At 37.7% G+C, this 15,748-nt stretch overlaps 3 protein-coding genes across 6 annotated transcripts in view; all 3 read right to left on the bottom strand.

Moving 5' to 3' along the window:
- Positions 1 to 1,878: 1,878 nt before the first annotated feature.
- LOC130568106 (endonuclease domain-containing 1 protein-like) lies at positions 1,879 to 4,634 on the bottom strand. 4 transcript variants are annotated; one of them, XM_057356774.1, is made up of 4 exons: positions 4,552 to 4,632; positions 4,265 to 4,318; positions 3,121 to 3,431; positions 1,879 to 2,689 (listed from the first exon to the last, which is right to left on the bottom strand). In XM_057356774.1, exons 3-4 carry the CDS (start codon positions 3,400 to 3,402, stop codon positions 2,150 to 2,152), a joined length of 822 nt encoding a protein of 273 aa, XP_057212757.1. In that variant the 5' UTR covers positions 3,403 to 3,431; positions 4,265 to 4,318; positions 4,552 to 4,632; the 3' UTR covers positions 1,879 to 2,149. The 4 variants fall into 4 exon arrangements, with proteins under 4 accessions (XP_057212757.1, XP_057212756.1, XP_057212755.1 ...); XM_057356773.1 differs by having other exon boundaries at positions 4,261 to 4,318; positions 4,552 to 4,630; XM_057356772.1 differs by having other exon boundaries at positions 3,121 to 4,318; positions 4,552 to 4,634.
- Positions 4,635 to 8,043: 3,409 nt separating this feature from the next.
- Positions 8,044 to 12,439, bottom strand: zgc:64002 (uncharacterized protein LOC393330 homolog). The gene is made up of 3 exons (XM_057357578.1): positions 12,176 to 12,439; positions 11,880 to 12,087; positions 8,044 to 10,423 (listed from the first exon to the last, which is right to left on the bottom strand). Exons 1-3 carry the CDS (start codon positions 12,333 to 12,335, stop codon positions 9,997 to 9,999), a joined length of 795 nt encoding a protein of 264 aa, XP_057213561.1. The 5' UTR covers positions 12,336 to 12,439; the 3' UTR covers positions 8,044 to 9,996.
- A 457-nt stretch (positions 12,440 to 12,896) lies between these two features.
- mtor (mechanistic target of rapamycin kinase) overlaps positions 12,897 to 15,748 on the bottom strand; it is a 107,959-nt gene continuing 105,107 nt past the window's right edge. Inside the window, exons 55-58 of the mRNA XM_057355835.1 lie at positions 14,859 to 14,939; positions 14,639 to 14,719; positions 14,390 to 14,495; positions 12,897 to 14,053 (exon numbers count right to left, since the gene is read on the bottom strand). Of these exons, the coding sequence (XP_057211818.1) occupies positions 14,038 to 14,053; positions 14,390 to 14,495; positions 14,639 to 14,719; positions 14,859 to 14,939 (284 nt within the window). The 3' untranslated portion in view covers positions 12,897 to 14,037. The remainder of the gene's footprint in view (positions 14,054 to 14,389; positions 14,496 to 14,638; positions 14,720 to 14,858; positions 14,940 to 15,748) is intronic.

Here is a 15,748-nt window from a genome sequence, read left to right as displayed (position 1 = left end):
CATGAGGAAGGAGGAAGAATTGAGCCTGATTTTACTGGACCTTATGCCATTCAGTGGATATGTGGCAAGCTTGTTACATTGTCTGATTCTAAAGGCATTACTTTAAAGAACAAGTACAATGTCAACCACATCAAACCTTCCAGAAGGAGCAAAACTGATGATGCTCAAGTCCCCAGGCAGGAATCACACAACGTCCCAAAGGAGAACATGACCAGTACGTTTTCCTGTAGCCCACCCTCTTCGACCATTGAAGAAAGGATGATTGAAGACATTTCTATGCCTCAGAGGCCTTCAGTTATTAATTTTGCCTCAACAAGAAAAAATCGGAGCCATGATGACTCAAATGAGGTAAAAACTATCGCTATCTGAATACATTATTCTTTTGTTCAGTTTATTCATGTAATCTTTATTATGCCACATTTTTCATTAAACAATCATTAGACACTAGGCCAAGTTTACATTTAATCTACATACTGTATAACTCTGTAACAAATAACAATCTTGAATCTTTAAGCATCTACAAGGTTCATCATTGAATTTAAAGGACGCCTTTTTCCTTCTCATTTAGAAGAAAGAGGTTACTGTAACGAGTTCGCTAAAACAAGGAAGGAAGAGGACGAGGTTGGCGGGACTGACACTGGCTTTTATTGTCACTTATCACAAAAAGAAAACAGAGAAGTCCATCAAACACATAAATCCGCGGCTTTTCCTTCAGCACGCTGTGAGCAGATAATAATCCAGTAAAGTCCATTCGATTTCCACCGAATAAGTCCTTGCGTGTGGCAGCCCGTGGTCAGTCCATCTCTCTCTCGCCTGCCGTTGCCTGTTTGGTCCTTATATACCGTCTCCCCGCGCCCTTACTGGAACGAGACACAGTTGGTTGTTTGCATTTGCTCCACTCACTCACCGCTTGTCTCCCGGCTCTCTCTCCTGCCGCAGACCTCGCTAAACCACGCCCCCCTCGCCACAGTTACCTTTACTGAGTTCTGTATTTGGAAGTTTGACCTGTTGGTCATTTGTTTGGCCTACCCATGTTTATTGTTAAGGGGTTGGCCTGTTCCTTTTGGTTGTTGTGACCCATTGGTCACTGGTTCTCAAATACACTATATTGCCAAAAGTATGTGGATACCCTTTGTAATTGATGGTTTTGGTGAGGCATCATCATTGCCTTAATGGGAATCTCGATGCTTGTGTGCATTGACATTCTAGAGCATTGCATGCATTCAGTTTTGTTGGACTAACCTGGAACCTTTGTCTGCGAGACTTTTCTTCCTGCACTGAGAAGACCGAATCTCCACAACAACAGGCCCATTTTACTTAGCCATTCAGCATCAAATGTATTTCCTAACAAATGTCTCATTCCTTTCCCTTTCCTTTTTTTCATAATAAAGAACAATTAATGACACCTGCTTTCTCACAGAATAAACAAAAACAAATACAAGTGTTATTTTGTCAATTACTCAGATAGTGTGCGTGTCATGACAATTGAGTTAGTGCTACATCTACAATTAAATGATTTGAATTACTGAGTATTGAGTATTACTGATGAGTATGAGTATTACTGTTAACAGTGGTTCATTGGGTTACTGGTATTTTTGAACACAATTGTAAGTTTGTATAAAATACACTTCAATTCACATCAGAATGAATTCATAAAATATGAAGTGAAGTGAAAGTGAAGTGAAATTGACCTATTAGTCAGATATGGTGACCCATACCCGAAATGTGACCTCTGCTTTTAAACCCATCCAGAGAGTAGTGAACACACGCACAGCAAGAGGTGAACACACGTACACCCGGAGCAGTGGGCAGTTATCACTGCAGTGCCCGGGGAGTAATGGTGTTATCTTCATCAATCAAAGGCACTATAAATGCTTTATAAACACTTTATTATAGTTACATTGAGAAATCATCCACAGTGCAAGCAAGAACGTGAATCATACATATATTTCATACATATAAAGTATTAATAATATAACAATATAATAGAATTGCATTAGCTTTTTGCCTAAGTGCATACAACAGTAGAGGTTTGCACATACATTTTTATGTAATTTTCATCAATCAAAGAATCTATGACTGTATCATTGCATGCCTGTAAAGCACTTCATTTCATTGACACTTTACAATTGCATAGATAATATAACACTTAAAATCTGATTTTTCTTTTCCTTGTGGGTTTTGTAGAACTAGCAAACAACTGGAAAGATGTAAAGTTATAAAGGTTTGCCAACAGTTTTTCTAAAGCAGACACATTCATTTGCTGGACAGGATCATTCTTGTTGACACCAATATATCCTTGTGAAAATTGACATTTGTTATTGTTGTCTAAGCAGCAGTACTCAGTCCAGAAATGACTAGGCACAGTCACATTTTTCCCTATTTTTTTTTTTCCTGGTACCACCCCAGTAACAATATACTTAGTGTATGGTTTACAATTATTGTTCAGATAGTTTGCAATATTTTTTTCAGTCACTCTCCATTGGCCTCTGTTAAAAGATTTGTTTTGTGGAGCAGCATTGGTGAGTGTGAACGTGGCTTTTGCACACTGGTTTGAGCTTGCCTGGTAGACCGGTGCAAGATGGCCTTTGTCATAGTGAGAGTTGACGTAGTCATCATTGAGAGCCTGTTTGCCTCCATCTTTAGTGCACTGTAATGCCATATCTGCTCCTGCATTATTATCATCAAGCTGTAATGTAAACAGAAGAGTGTACATAAGAGGACTTCCCCATGTATACTAATATTATAATATATAATAATATCAATATTGTGCATCAGGTTGCATCGAAAAATGTTTTGGCTATTGAGTCCACTACCAATTTCCCTATCAGGGACAATAAGTATATTTCATTTCATATTACAAAAAATGAATTTTATGAAATAAGGCTGAAATTTCGCAGGAATTATAATGATTTTAAAGTTAAAATGCATGCAAAGCATAGAGAAACACGTCTTTTGATGTTTTAACCGATGTATAAAATCATACTTTATGCTGTTCAGTTGCATGTTACACTTTATTTGTAGTTCTGCATATGGGAAAAAACATGAAAAATATTCTAATATTCGCCTCTGTGTTGCCGAGTTACAGGAAGTAAAGAAATATATCTGAAATTCTCTTACCTGAGGTTCGATGTACCATGCATTTGGTCGTTCACACTTTATTAACACTTCAAACTTATAGGCTGAGTACAGAGGAATCTTGTTGCTGGTATCATAAAGCGTGGCATAATAGACAACACCATTTAGCATTTGGCAGATATTTTGGAAAGCAGGCGTGGGAATGATAATTGGTGTTTTTTTGTTTACAAAAAATTCATCACATTGATTCTCAAAAGTTGTAACAACTTTAGCTGAAGCACCAGAAAGCAGCCACAGTACCACCACAGGAAGAAAGAATGTCATGATGAAGTGATAAGAGATGAGGAACTTCTCTGCAAGTACAAGAAGCAAACATAACATCAACATATACAGTTTTCCCCTTGAAAACTTGGACAAGCTGACACATTGGGAATTTTAGGAAACGTAAATTCAATTTTTTGTAATAAGGTTTTTCGTTTAAAGGTCCAGTCATTAAAATCTAGCGGCAAGGTTGCGAATTGCTACCAACCGTTCACTCCACCCCTCCCCCTCCCTTTCGAAACACTGCGACGGCTGACAGAACATGGCGAATTACATGCAAGGGGACCCGCAGTGTATGTAGATAGAAATAGCTCATTCTAAGGTAATAAAAACATAAGGCTTCATTGTGTAAGCTCTTTATACACCTCTGAAGGCATAGCTATGTATATTATATTGCATTTCTATCAATAGATCATCCCAAAAATTACACAGTGGACCTTTAAATTAATATAATTATCATTGATAGTGTTACCACTGTCCGACAAGAGAAGTTATTATTAGTAGTGATAACTATCTAGTTGTTTTACCAGAGCCATTTGCCATTTTGCAACTTACTGATGTATTTATGTGCTCATATATTTCATATATATATATTTTAATGATATCCCATGATTAGAATGGTATCCGTCTAATGTATGAAAATTAACTTTTTTCAGTCTTTGCTGGTACATTGCCGTTAACAAATCATGTGTTAACACAACCTCTTCAAAAATACCAGTACTGGGATTTTTTTAAATTAAGAGTACTGCAGTTGATAATCAGTCTTAAATCAATACACAGTCATCCTTTATTCATCCTGTACCAAACCTGTCCAGCCAAAAAAAAGCAGTATTCAGTGTACACGGTATAAATGGGTCTCACCCACAGCTGATAACACTGCAGTAACAAGATGTCCCAAGCTGTTGTCTCCTGCCAAAACCTACATTTCATTTTTTTGTGCATGCGGCAAAACAGAAGAACAAATTATTGCTTTTGGTTTAACAGATTGAATTCAATTAAATTACATCTTTGCCGTGAAATGTGCTTTGTCAACATTTTCATTTATTAAGTGATGAAGCTTAAAGCGGTTCTCTTAACAGTTTAATTCACAATGTAGTTTAACTTCATAAAATATAGATGTTATGATGTTAAAAAGAAATAGAATACCCTTACCTTTTGTTATACACCCTCGTATTCCCCGTTGTGTGTGTTGTCTCCCGGTCTTTGTCTGTCTTCATTTCACTTTCACAGACACTTGCATTTATAGATTTTAGTCATGTGACTTGTACACAGAACAGCAAAGATCTATGTTGTCTTAGGGAGGTGGTTACAGATTTTTTTGAGATAATTCCTTACTTTCCCCCAACTTCCTTCTCTCTATTAGACACATCGTTTAACAGCTCAAAGAATTTTTAATCACTTTATTAATATAAACTTATTATAGTGTTACCAGCCCTGTAACAATTTCTATAGTTTTTAAAGCATTATTACTGTACAGTGGACAAATTTCTACTGTAGAACCTGTATACAGCAGGTTGCTGCAGATCTGCAAAGCATCATGGGCAAATGTCAGTACAGTTATCCTGTGAATCATAATGCAGATTTCAGTACAAAATTAAAGAGATTCCACATTTTCCTAAAAATTTACTTCAGCAGAGCACCTTTGATTGTTAGTTATTCATTAGTAGTTATTACTGTTGCATGTTTAGCGCAGGTATCTGTTTGTTTAACAGTTTTCAAAAGTTTAACTGTGCAGTGTGTTGCAAGAGATCATTTACATTTAGTCATTGTCATGAACTTGAGGAGAAGAACCCAATTGCAGGCAGCGTTGGACAACAGACTTTAATAATAAAATATAAAACACAAAACAAAGGCCCACGAGGGGGTAAAACAATAAAGACAAAGGGAATAATCAAGTAGACAACAAGAACACAGACTAACTAGACAAATAACTACACTTACTGGACTTGACTTAGCTGACTCTTAGTAACGATCACAGACAAAACAATACTCTCTGTATCAGAGACATGTCACAACGAACACAAGCACACCACACACAATGACCGAACACAGGACAATGAAACATGAGGACTATTTAAAGGGGAGCAAATCAAGTGGGAACAGGTGCGGGACATGAACTAATTAACAAGAAATAACGAGACGAAAGGGCGGGAACAGAGACGCGACACCGGAGAGAGAGGGAATGTGGAAGGCCGAAACTTCTCTCTCCACATAAAACAAGGGATCCTGTCGTTATTCTGCCACAAGATCAAGAAAGACATGACAAGATGAGGCAGAATCACGACAGAACCCCCGCCTTAAGGAGCGATATCCTGACGCTCCTCAAGGTGACAAACAGGACAAGACAGACTGTGAGACTGTGACAAAGACAAGAACCAACAACATATGGTGAACAAGATCAGGGGCAGACAAAGGTGCAAGATCATGGGGTTGGGGTGACATAAAAAAAAACAAGGGAGGGGGGTGGGGGAACAGTCCTAGTCCCCGAGTGCGCTTGAGGGCGCGGAGTTCTGGGGGACTTAGTTGGGGAAGTCCTGGGGGGAACAAGGCTGGGGACCGGCTGTGTCACCGGCTGGAAGGCCGGCAGATTCACCGGCTGGAAGGCCGGCTGAGATACCGACTGGAAGCCCGGCTGAGATACCGACTGGACAGATACACGACAGTCATTTAGCTGACGCTTTGATCCAAAGCGACTTACAAATGAGGTAAACAATAGAAGCAATTGGAACAACAAAAGGACAACAAAATGCATAAGTGCAGTAAAAACTGGTCTCATATAGCCCATCACAGTATACAATGCTACATTTTTTTATAGAAAGAGTAGAAAAGAAATAGAAGTCAGATCGGTTCGGTGTTGATGGAAGAGATGTGTTTTCAACCGATGGAACACTATGTAATTTTTCGACCTTAAAATAATGTCTCTAAAATGATTTCAGTGGTAAACTGTAAAACTTTGCTGCAATTTCGCAGCAGGTTTGCCAGTAACTTACTGTAGATTTAATGTACAATTTTATTTTAAGTATAAACTTACCTAGTTTATATATTTTCCTTTCATAAAACAAGACTAAATAAATTGGGTCACTTTTCTTGTTATGTAAAAGTATCGTCATTTATGAAGTTTTAAATATTTTTACAGAAAACAAGAGAAAAACATTTAGGAAGAATGTCATTTTTTGCAGTGTTGCTGTGCTAATGCCAGTCTCTTCTTGCTCATTTTGAATCTCAAAAGTTAGTTAAAGTTTGGTTAAAGTTAATTTGAAAAAAGTACTAATTGGAAAGTATATTAAGTAGTAATTAAATCTACAGTAAGTTACTGGCAAACCTGCTGCAAAAACTACAGCAAAGTTTTACAGTGTAGAACAACTCTTAACTGGTATTCTACTGCAGCTGCTACCTGAGCAGCGTCCTAGTGGCTGAAACCGCACTCTGTAAGTTTGGTGTTTGGGTCGGTACACACAGCCCCGTCCATCCCTTGCCTGTGGAAGAGTGCGACCTGCTTTACGGAATACGTCACATATTTTACTCGTAGCCTGGGTAGAGTTAGCCAACAGCTAACTATAAGACAAAACAATATGATATGCATGTCTCAAAACCAGCACAACCAGCAAAGAAATCAAAGAGTGTTTTGTCGGAGGAAAGAGAGAGAGTGATCGAACACGAATCTGACTACTGATGTTGGTAGTTTTCTTTACGAAGAAAGACGCAAGTCCGATGAAGGTGGGGGGCAGGCGGACAAAGAAGAGCAGAGCAGGTTTTAAAGAGAGTACGAGAGTCAGGCGACTTGTTGATTTTAGAGTGGTAATACTGAGTTTTTGCAGAGGAGACATCAGCGAAGAAAGAAGAGAGGAGAGACTGATAGAGACAGATGTCAGTAGGCTCTTTTGATTTGCACCACTTTCTCTCAGCAGACCTGAGCCTGGCGCGATGCTCCCGGAGAACATCAGATAACCAGGGGGCAGAAGGGGATGCACAGGATGGTCTAGATGTAAGAGGGCACAAGCTCTCTAAGCAGGATGTTAGTGTGGAGCAAAGTGTGTCGGTGGCGCTGTTAGTATTCAATAGAGAGAGCTGCTCAGAGGGAGGGAGCGTGGAGTTGTTGAAGTCAGGTTGTTTAAGTCGGCAGCCTGTGGTTTTTCAAGGTGGATGTTGATGTCTCAAAGTACCAGCAGAGTACCATCCTCAGCGAAGGATGTACATTCAACTCCTCCAAGAAATTTCCAAGCTGACCTGAGTGATGATAGATAACTAATAAATGAATTTTAACAGGGTGGATAGTAACAGCATGTGACACGAGGGAGATATTGTCACGAGGGCATTTGAATTTCCATTTGGGATAGGTAGACTGGTTCCTCCCTCCCTCCCTGATATGCGTGGGCTGTGGGAGAAAGTGTAATTATTGGTAGATTGGCGGCCGGTGTGGCACTGTCCTGTGGTTTGATACAGGTTTCAGTAAGTTCTAGAATAGAAAGACCAGAACGTTTTTATTAAACTTAGTCTACATATAGAGATCATCAATATTGCAGGCAAAAGAGTGATTTATACATATATTTCATACATATACAGATATAACAATATCATGTAATTGCATTAGCTTTTAATCTTGTTAAAGGTCCTCCTACACAAGTACATACAACAGTAGAAAAATCTGCACATCATTTTCATATTTTTATAAATCAAAAAAGTATTGCATTGTTGAATGTATTGCACTTTATTTCATTAACACTTTACAACTGCATAGACAATGGAACACTTAAAATCTGAGAATTCCAAAAGAAAAACATGTTGATGTTTTACGCTTTCTATTGTGGAATGACAGGCTATTAGTGTCACAGTCCCTTTTGTTTCCCCACTTTTTCCCCGTATTTCCCATTGGACTTCACTTCCCATCATCCTTCACGCTCCCTCACCTGTCCTTCATCGTCTCCATTCTCCCACACCTGACTGCCATCATGCTCATCACCGGACTCTATATATACTCAATCTGTTCTCCCCATCATGGTCTTGTCTCTGTTGTTATTCACTGTTGTACTACCCAATGTTAATATCTTGATCACTTGTCTCGTTTGAATATATATTTATATTAAATATTTTGTGTTTGGAACCTACCTCTTCAGTGGTCTGTGGCTTACCATGACGGTTAGGCTGTCTTTTAATCTATTGTTACGAATTATCGAAATATAATTCTAATAATTAATGTAAGTGATGTAATGATAAAAGCATAAAAATAAAGTTCAAAGAAGCTTCTTTTTGACACCAATATATCATTGTGAAAATTCTAATTTGTTGATAAGCAGCAGTACGCAGTCCAGAAATGACTAGGCACAATCACTCAATTATTTGTTATCTTTTCCTGGTACCACCCCAGACCAGTAAAAACATACTTAGAGTGTGGTTTACAATCATTGTTCATTACTGTTCAGAAAGTCTGCAATATTCTTTTCAGTCACTCTCTCCATTGGCCTCTGTTAAAAGATCTGTCTTGTGGAGCAGCATTTGTGAACGTGGCTGGCCTTGTAGACCGGTACAAGATGGCCTTTGTCATAGTCAGAGCTGACGTAGTCTGCATTTTGTAAATAATTTATCAAATTGACATTTAACTTCCTTCCCAATCAAATATTTCACCGTGTTGTCAAATTACAGGAAGTAAAGAAATATGTCTGAATTTATCTTACCTGACGTTCAATGTTCAACCTGACTGCATTTATTTATTTATTTATTTATTCATTTATTTATTAGATATTATTTATTATAATGATCGTGCTTGGTCTATAAACACCATGCACTGTGCTGTGTTTTACCTTTCTGTGTTTTTCTTATTTGCTCCTGTAAAGCTGCTTTGGAACAATGCACATTGTGAAAAGCGCTATATAAATAAAATTGAATTGAATTGAATTGAATGTATCATGAAGTTTGTCTTTGGAAGTTCATTAACCTTTTTCAGTTTAACACTCAGTTTAATAATTACAGGACTTTTTAAATTCCTTTGCTTACACACTTGGAATACACTCTGGAATAAAAACAATAGATCACCATGAAACCTTTCACAGTGCGCGCGATCAATCGCGCCCCATGAAAGCGATTGTTTTTTTTCGTCCAGCGTGTACATTTTTCCCTGTCACCCCGCATGCGATGAAACGCCCCGTCCAATTAGATTCGAGTTTTACACAAGGTGGTCGGAGCCACTGCAGTTACACAAACGGGCCATACAGTGGCGAAAAAGCTCTGGAATTTGAGTGCAAACTTTCCAACATAACCGCATACATGAACGATATTTTATGAAGGTAATTTTAATGCTGGATAACTTGATAATATGCTTACGACGTACTGTAAACACAACAGTCATAACCAGTCAGACCATTTTATAGTTAAATGACAGTCATGAAAACATTCTGACATTTTCTCAACTCACAACGATAAATTTGTATGCCCATGCCATGCCCATTAAAATCAATAAGTACCCTGCATCTTGAAAAATGACACAAAAGGTGTATACCCTGCGTGTTAAAAAGTGACGCCAAGGGGTTATGACAAGCGTCAATATAGTTGGGAGTGAGAATGTGTTGGTTATATAGTACTGTATACTGTCTGTTTGCTTTGTCAGTCAGAAGGCTTTCTCGCCGTAAGATGAAAAACGGCCTCAAAGTCAGACACTGAGTTGTCTTCACGGTCTTCTGCAGGCAGTATATTAAACTCGTGGAGAGAAAGGCCTGAACTTTGGAGTGCTTCCTCAATATCATGCTTATTCAGTCTAAGACAAGAAAACCGCTGTTCATTCACCTTGTAGAAGGTCTCACCCAGAACACCAATCATGACCAAAAGTCCACCAGGGCGCAGGAGCTTGGTGAGCCCATCTAAAGCGCGACAGTATGAAGGAATGTCTTTACATGCTGCCTCCAGGCACAGAGATGTAACGACACAGTCAGCTGGTTCCAGTGTGTGTGGATAGAATGGATTCTCCAAGCGGACATCACATTTTAAAACCTTTTTGACTCGTTGCTTCAGTGCAGCTTCCAAATCGGACAGGCTGTCATGGTTTAAAGAATTATAAATGATGTCAATAAATTAGAACAAAATACTGTACCAGGAAGTATGGAATTTTATGAACTTCATGTATAAACTATTTTATTTAAAAATTAGTGTTTCTTCATCTTTACTTTTATGAATTAACCAAGTTAACAGATGATGGAAATGATAATTCAGTGAAAAAAGACAGTTCTCCTCAACAGATTCTCCCTCATTTTCAAAACAACCAAAATTGTTCATAGTTTATGCTATGGGATACATTAGGGGTGGAACGGTTCACAAAATCCAAGGTTCGGTTTGTATCACGGTTCTGTGGTCACGGTTTTCGGTTTGATTCGGTATACATATTTAATGTTTTTTTTTTCTTTTAAATACCATATGCATCAGCATAATACATATAGCTTTATAATCCATGATTTACAGTATAAAAAAATAAGTTATTCTTAGTCACCATGAAACGGAAGTTGCGATTGACTTTGCAATTGGACAGTCAGTATAGTCCTACATCTTTTTTTGTTGCTGACGTCATGTGGCGAAGTGTTTTTGTTTAGTGGGGGAGAGGAGCTTAATGTTTTTGATTAAAGATTACAAGTGCAAATTAATTTTGAAAAAATAATGGTGTGCACAGATAAATCATTTATAACAATCACTGCAACACTGTGTAAAACACTTAGAATTTTCCTGTTTGATTTCATGGTCACTTTAAGGTCATGTCATGTAATCCAAAAATGAAAGAGCGAGGCAGCTTGATTTTAGGCATAGACACATTGTGACACTGACAATCTTAAATTAATAGAGATTCTGATACTGCAAGAGAGATGTTTTTAATTTCAACAGGCTTTTCATTATTTGTAAAAAAAAAAAAGGTTTACAACTGTTGGCCTTAAACAACTTTTAGCTAAGAACAAAAACACTTATTTGTCCAATTAAAAGAATAGGCTTTATTGTCATCACAGTTACTGCCATAATCTATGGTTGTTTAAATGCTGCGGGGAGAAGTTGCTCTTTCCTACCCCACAGATCACGTTAGGTCGCATATTATAACCCAGCAAACACAGAACGTTCCCCTAACGTTAGTTTTTGGTTCCCAGAACGTTATGGGAACTAGAAACTAACGTTCAATTTCCGTATAGAAACCTCGGAGTACCAAAAACGAACCTTAGAAAATAACGTTCTGGGAACCAAAAACTAACGTTAGGGGAACGTTCTTGGAAAAAAAAACTAACGCTAAGGGGAACGTTGTGGGAACCAAAAATTGTTAGCTGGGAAGTGGACGTGGCAACTACGTTATGCTCCTAACGTTCGCCTCTGTGCCAAATGGGAATAAAGCATAAAACATGTCGCGCTGCGGACCTAACACTACACGCGCGTCTCTAGCCGTGCAAGTGAATTGAACAGTACGGATTTTTTTTCATGAACCGCACATCCCATAGAATACATCATTAAATTAACCTTACCTTTTCCCCTCCATTTCACAAACATGCTGCAAAACGGGTTTCCAATCTAAACAACCATCTTGATTTTCCAACCATTTTTCTATTTCTCTACGATTGCCATCTGAGAAATCAGACAGCACAATCTCGTCATAATGTTGGCACGCGCTCAAGACGCTGTGGATTGTTGGTCCGCTGCCCACGTCAATCAGCATCCGACCTTTGTTTTCTCCTTTAAAATAAACATTTATTCATGTCAAACTTATTTTAAAATAGTGTTCAGACCTAGCGATTAGCTTGATTTGGATTAGGCTACTCACCCGCTGAGAAAACTCGGCTAAGGCATTTCAAAAAGAAAGTAAGGAAGTTATTCTCGTCAGGGTGACCGCGAGGAGAGGAATAGAATTTTTTAACATATGCGCGCGAGTCAAAATGCTCCTGATAGAACTCGCCCTCAGTGAAGTTCATGCATTTACTCATGATCAGTTGATCACAACACTTACGTTCTGTAGTCTAGTTGTTTAAGTGCACTATGTCCCGTGCAGAACAACAGGCGCAAGTGGGGTTTTTGGTCTTGCGCAAGTGTTAAGCAAAGTCAAATGACATCTAGGCTATCTCTCAACGGGGTTTCCCACGTCCTTTTGCATACGAAAAAGAAACTGCCGCGGCATTTATGTCTCTCATATTAAAATACTATTATACAGTGTTTTCATTTCAATCGACAGAATAAAGAATACAATTTGTTGCACCTGTTTTTGAAGGCGATATTTGAAAATCTGGTGATTCATCCTTTTTATAAAAACGATTTAAAGGCTCAAATGTGAGGTTTATAATTGTTTAAAACTTTTTATTGGCCAAAACTTTATTTGTGTGGCAGGCATGTTAGTAGACAGGCGTGCTCGCTTAAAATCTGGCCATCGTTTTAAATGTCATATTATAGCCTATCATTATGAAAACAAAACAACTAAGCATAGTGCTGCTTATTTTATTTTTATACTTATTTATTTATTTTGGTTTTCAATACAACTTAGTAGGCCCTACAACCCCTTTTTACCTCGCGTCAAAATGTTTAGCTGTGTAAAAAGATTGTGGCTTCCTTTCGGTTTGCAGTGACACAATGCATGGGGGAATACAGTACACATGAATTCTTTAGTTGTTTTTATTTTTCTTGTCATCATATCAACAAAATTACCAAAAAACCTAATGGCAAACAAAACTACTGTCATTGCTAGCCAAAAACTGTACTGAACTGTTTTCGTGTGGTGCACTGCAACACCCAAGTGATTTTCCACAACCCTCTATCCCCACTGTGTAAAAACAAGACAAACAAGAAAACAATCAAATTTGTTTTTAGATGCAAAAAGCCTATTTGGCAGGAAACATATTTTAATATACACTTAACAAAAAGCTTTTTTGTAAAATAATTTCTGAATAGGCCTACATATTTTGCCGAAGTGCCAATTTTTGGAGATGTGTTCAAAATCGAATCTATTGTGACTGGTGGCAAGATAGCAAGCATTGTGTACTATTACTGACAAGACACCAAGCACAATTTATTCATGTCATCTATATTCATTCATAAATCTCTATTCACTTGGTATAGAAAGAAAAAGTTCTGTTAATCTCAACCATTAGTTATTAAGCAGTTCACAAAGTTCATTAAATGTCCAATCAGCATGAACTCCGTCAAAACACGCACACACACATACATACAAACATTTACTTTGCTGTCTTTCCTTATTGCAGATAATGTTTTTATTTTATGTAGTTCCTGGAAATTGGTCCATATCTTTTGTATCACAAGTGTTTCCTGTTACCAGCAGGGTGATCGTTGTTTCATTCAGGGTGAACTTTGCAACAAACTTGAATAATTTAAGCGATGCTACTTGGATGAGTGTTGACAAAATGTGTGTCTATAGTATAAATATATTTATATTTTTTACCCAGACCTTTAGTGGAATTCATCCCAAGCAAGAAAGCAAAATGAGCAATCGGTTCAAGGAACAGGGTGAAATGGACTGAACAGACACATCTTAACATCTGAGAAATTTACTAGCAAAGAAATGCTCAAGTTTTTCAGATATTCCATTGAAGTCATTTTAAGATACCAAACATCAGACATCCTCGAAAATTGTGCAGGTTTATCAAACATGACAAGAAAGAATTGCAGGAACAATAATCTTCACCAAAAGGGGCACCTGCAAAGAAACAGAGAAAATACACATCAAATACTACTGTAGGTATATTACATGAAAAATGACACATCTCAACTGGTGTATTATATGAAGTATATACTGTATATTGTATGTTCATCTTGGATAATATTTGGCCTTGTATATTTCTCTCAGTCCTCTAGAGGGTAGTGTCGCTGTTCTTGTCATGTTGATTTCGTTTTTTCATTTAACATTCTTCTGTTCAGGAGTTTAATTTAGTGATCACAGTTTTGGCCTTTAATCCAGTTGTAGTAAAGTATATCTGATCTTTTTAATAGGAAATAAATATTTGTCATCATATATTTGTGGTTTTTCACGTACCATCCAATATAACACTGGCACAGGTTTTCATGCGAAGTAGCTTGTTTGATTAACAGCTCCACTTGAGTCGGGACGTCTAGAGTCTCGTCATGGGAAAAGTCACGTCCTAAACGGAGTAAATAAAACATGCACACATTTATGTACACTACTGTTTGCTGTACCAGCAGGTGATGTTAAAAATTATGGTACTGCAAAAACTTTTTTTTGTGTGTTTTTTTTCTCTATGGTGTAAGACCGAGTTTTGCTTACCAGTTAGTTTGTCCCGTACCCTGTTGATAATCTGGATGGCTTTCTTGTTTAAAGCTTCAGGTTGCACGAGTCCATCTCCAACTAAAGAAACAAAACATTTTTACATTTTTCTCAGTGTTGGAGGCATACCAAGTACAACAAAACATGGAATTCTAAAAGGGTTTACATTTCTTAAACATGTATTTGTATGTGGTTCAGACTTTATCAGGCAGAGACTCACTGAATGAGTGGATGGATTCAGGCACGGTGGTCCCAGGCTTTTTGTGAGTGGTCTCTCCCAGGTCAATTCCCTCCATGACTTCTAGATAAAACATAACAAAAACCTTTCTTTGACATAATTCACTATGTAAAAAGTTATAACGTTTAAGGATAAATGCCACAAATTTTCACTCAGTTAACGTTTTATCCTTTTATTTGGCAATTGGCATTAAATCTGCTCTATGCACATTGCTATTTTTAAAAACTTCCCAGTGTGAATGAAGGTCTCATTTATTTTAAATCCACATGGAACATTTAACAATTATTCTTTGTGTGGCTATCTATGAATGAGACTAAAGCGTCTAGGACAGCTGTGGACTTCTGCAGGGTGCATACAACGCCTTTATTATTCGGGAGTTGAGTAGGCTATAGGCTAGGTATATTAAATATATTAAGAGGAACTTCAGCTAATATAAAATCCGAGTTCATGACAATGTACGCAATAAATCATTTTACCATTAAGACTAAAACGTTCCTTTCTCCTGGCATTTTTCATCTTTCACAATGTCCATCTAAAGCGCGCGCTGGCTTTCAATGCTGAGAATGGCAAGTTCGGAAAGTCTCTCTGGCTCATTGCACTTCTCAGACAAGTTTAAATTAGTTTTAATTTAGAAAACGACTTCTCAATCGCCAAATTGCATGGTGACAGTGATGGTTAAAAAAAACTTCAGTTCATGGCCACATCTGTGACATTAAGATTATTAAGTTTCAGGACATTTGTAGCTATTCTCCATTGCAATTGGATAACAACAACGACGACAAAGGATATTGTGATCACCAAACAGCGGTAGGCAAAAATGAACACCAAAATAAAAGTCCTATTTATTCACGTCATTCATTTATTATTTTGGG

This window comes from Triplophysa rosa, linkage group LG17, assembly GCF_024868665.1.
Source record: "Triplophysa rosa linkage group LG17, Trosa_1v2, whole genome shotgun sequence".
Classification (NCBI taxonomy): Eukaryota; Metazoa; Chordata; class Actinopteri; order Cypriniformes; family Nemacheilidae; genus Triplophysa; species Triplophysa rosa.
This window is presented reverse-complemented; position numbering and strand designations above follow the sequence as displayed.

Coding starts and splice junctions, on each gene's coding strand:
- LOC130568106 (XM_057356772.1), bottom strand. CDS start 3,465: ATGTTGATGTTATGTTTGCTTCTTGTACTTGCAGAGAAGTTCCTCATC. Junction 2,690..3,120: donor CATGGTACATCGAACCTCAG/GTAAGAGAATTT, acceptor TTTACATTACAG/CTTGATGATAATAATGCAGG.
- zgc:64002 (XM_057357578.1), bottom strand. CDS start 12,335: ATGAGTAAATGCATGAACTTCACTGAGGGCGAGTTCTATCAGGAGCAT. Junction 12,088..12,175: donor TAGCCGAGTTTTCTCAGCGG/GTGAGTAGCCTA, acceptor TTTATTTTAAAG/GAGAAAACAAAGGTCGGATG. Junction 10,424..11,879: donor TGTGAAATGGAGGGGAAAAG/GTAAGGTTAATT, acceptor AAACCATGACAG/CCTGTCCGATTTGGAAGCTG.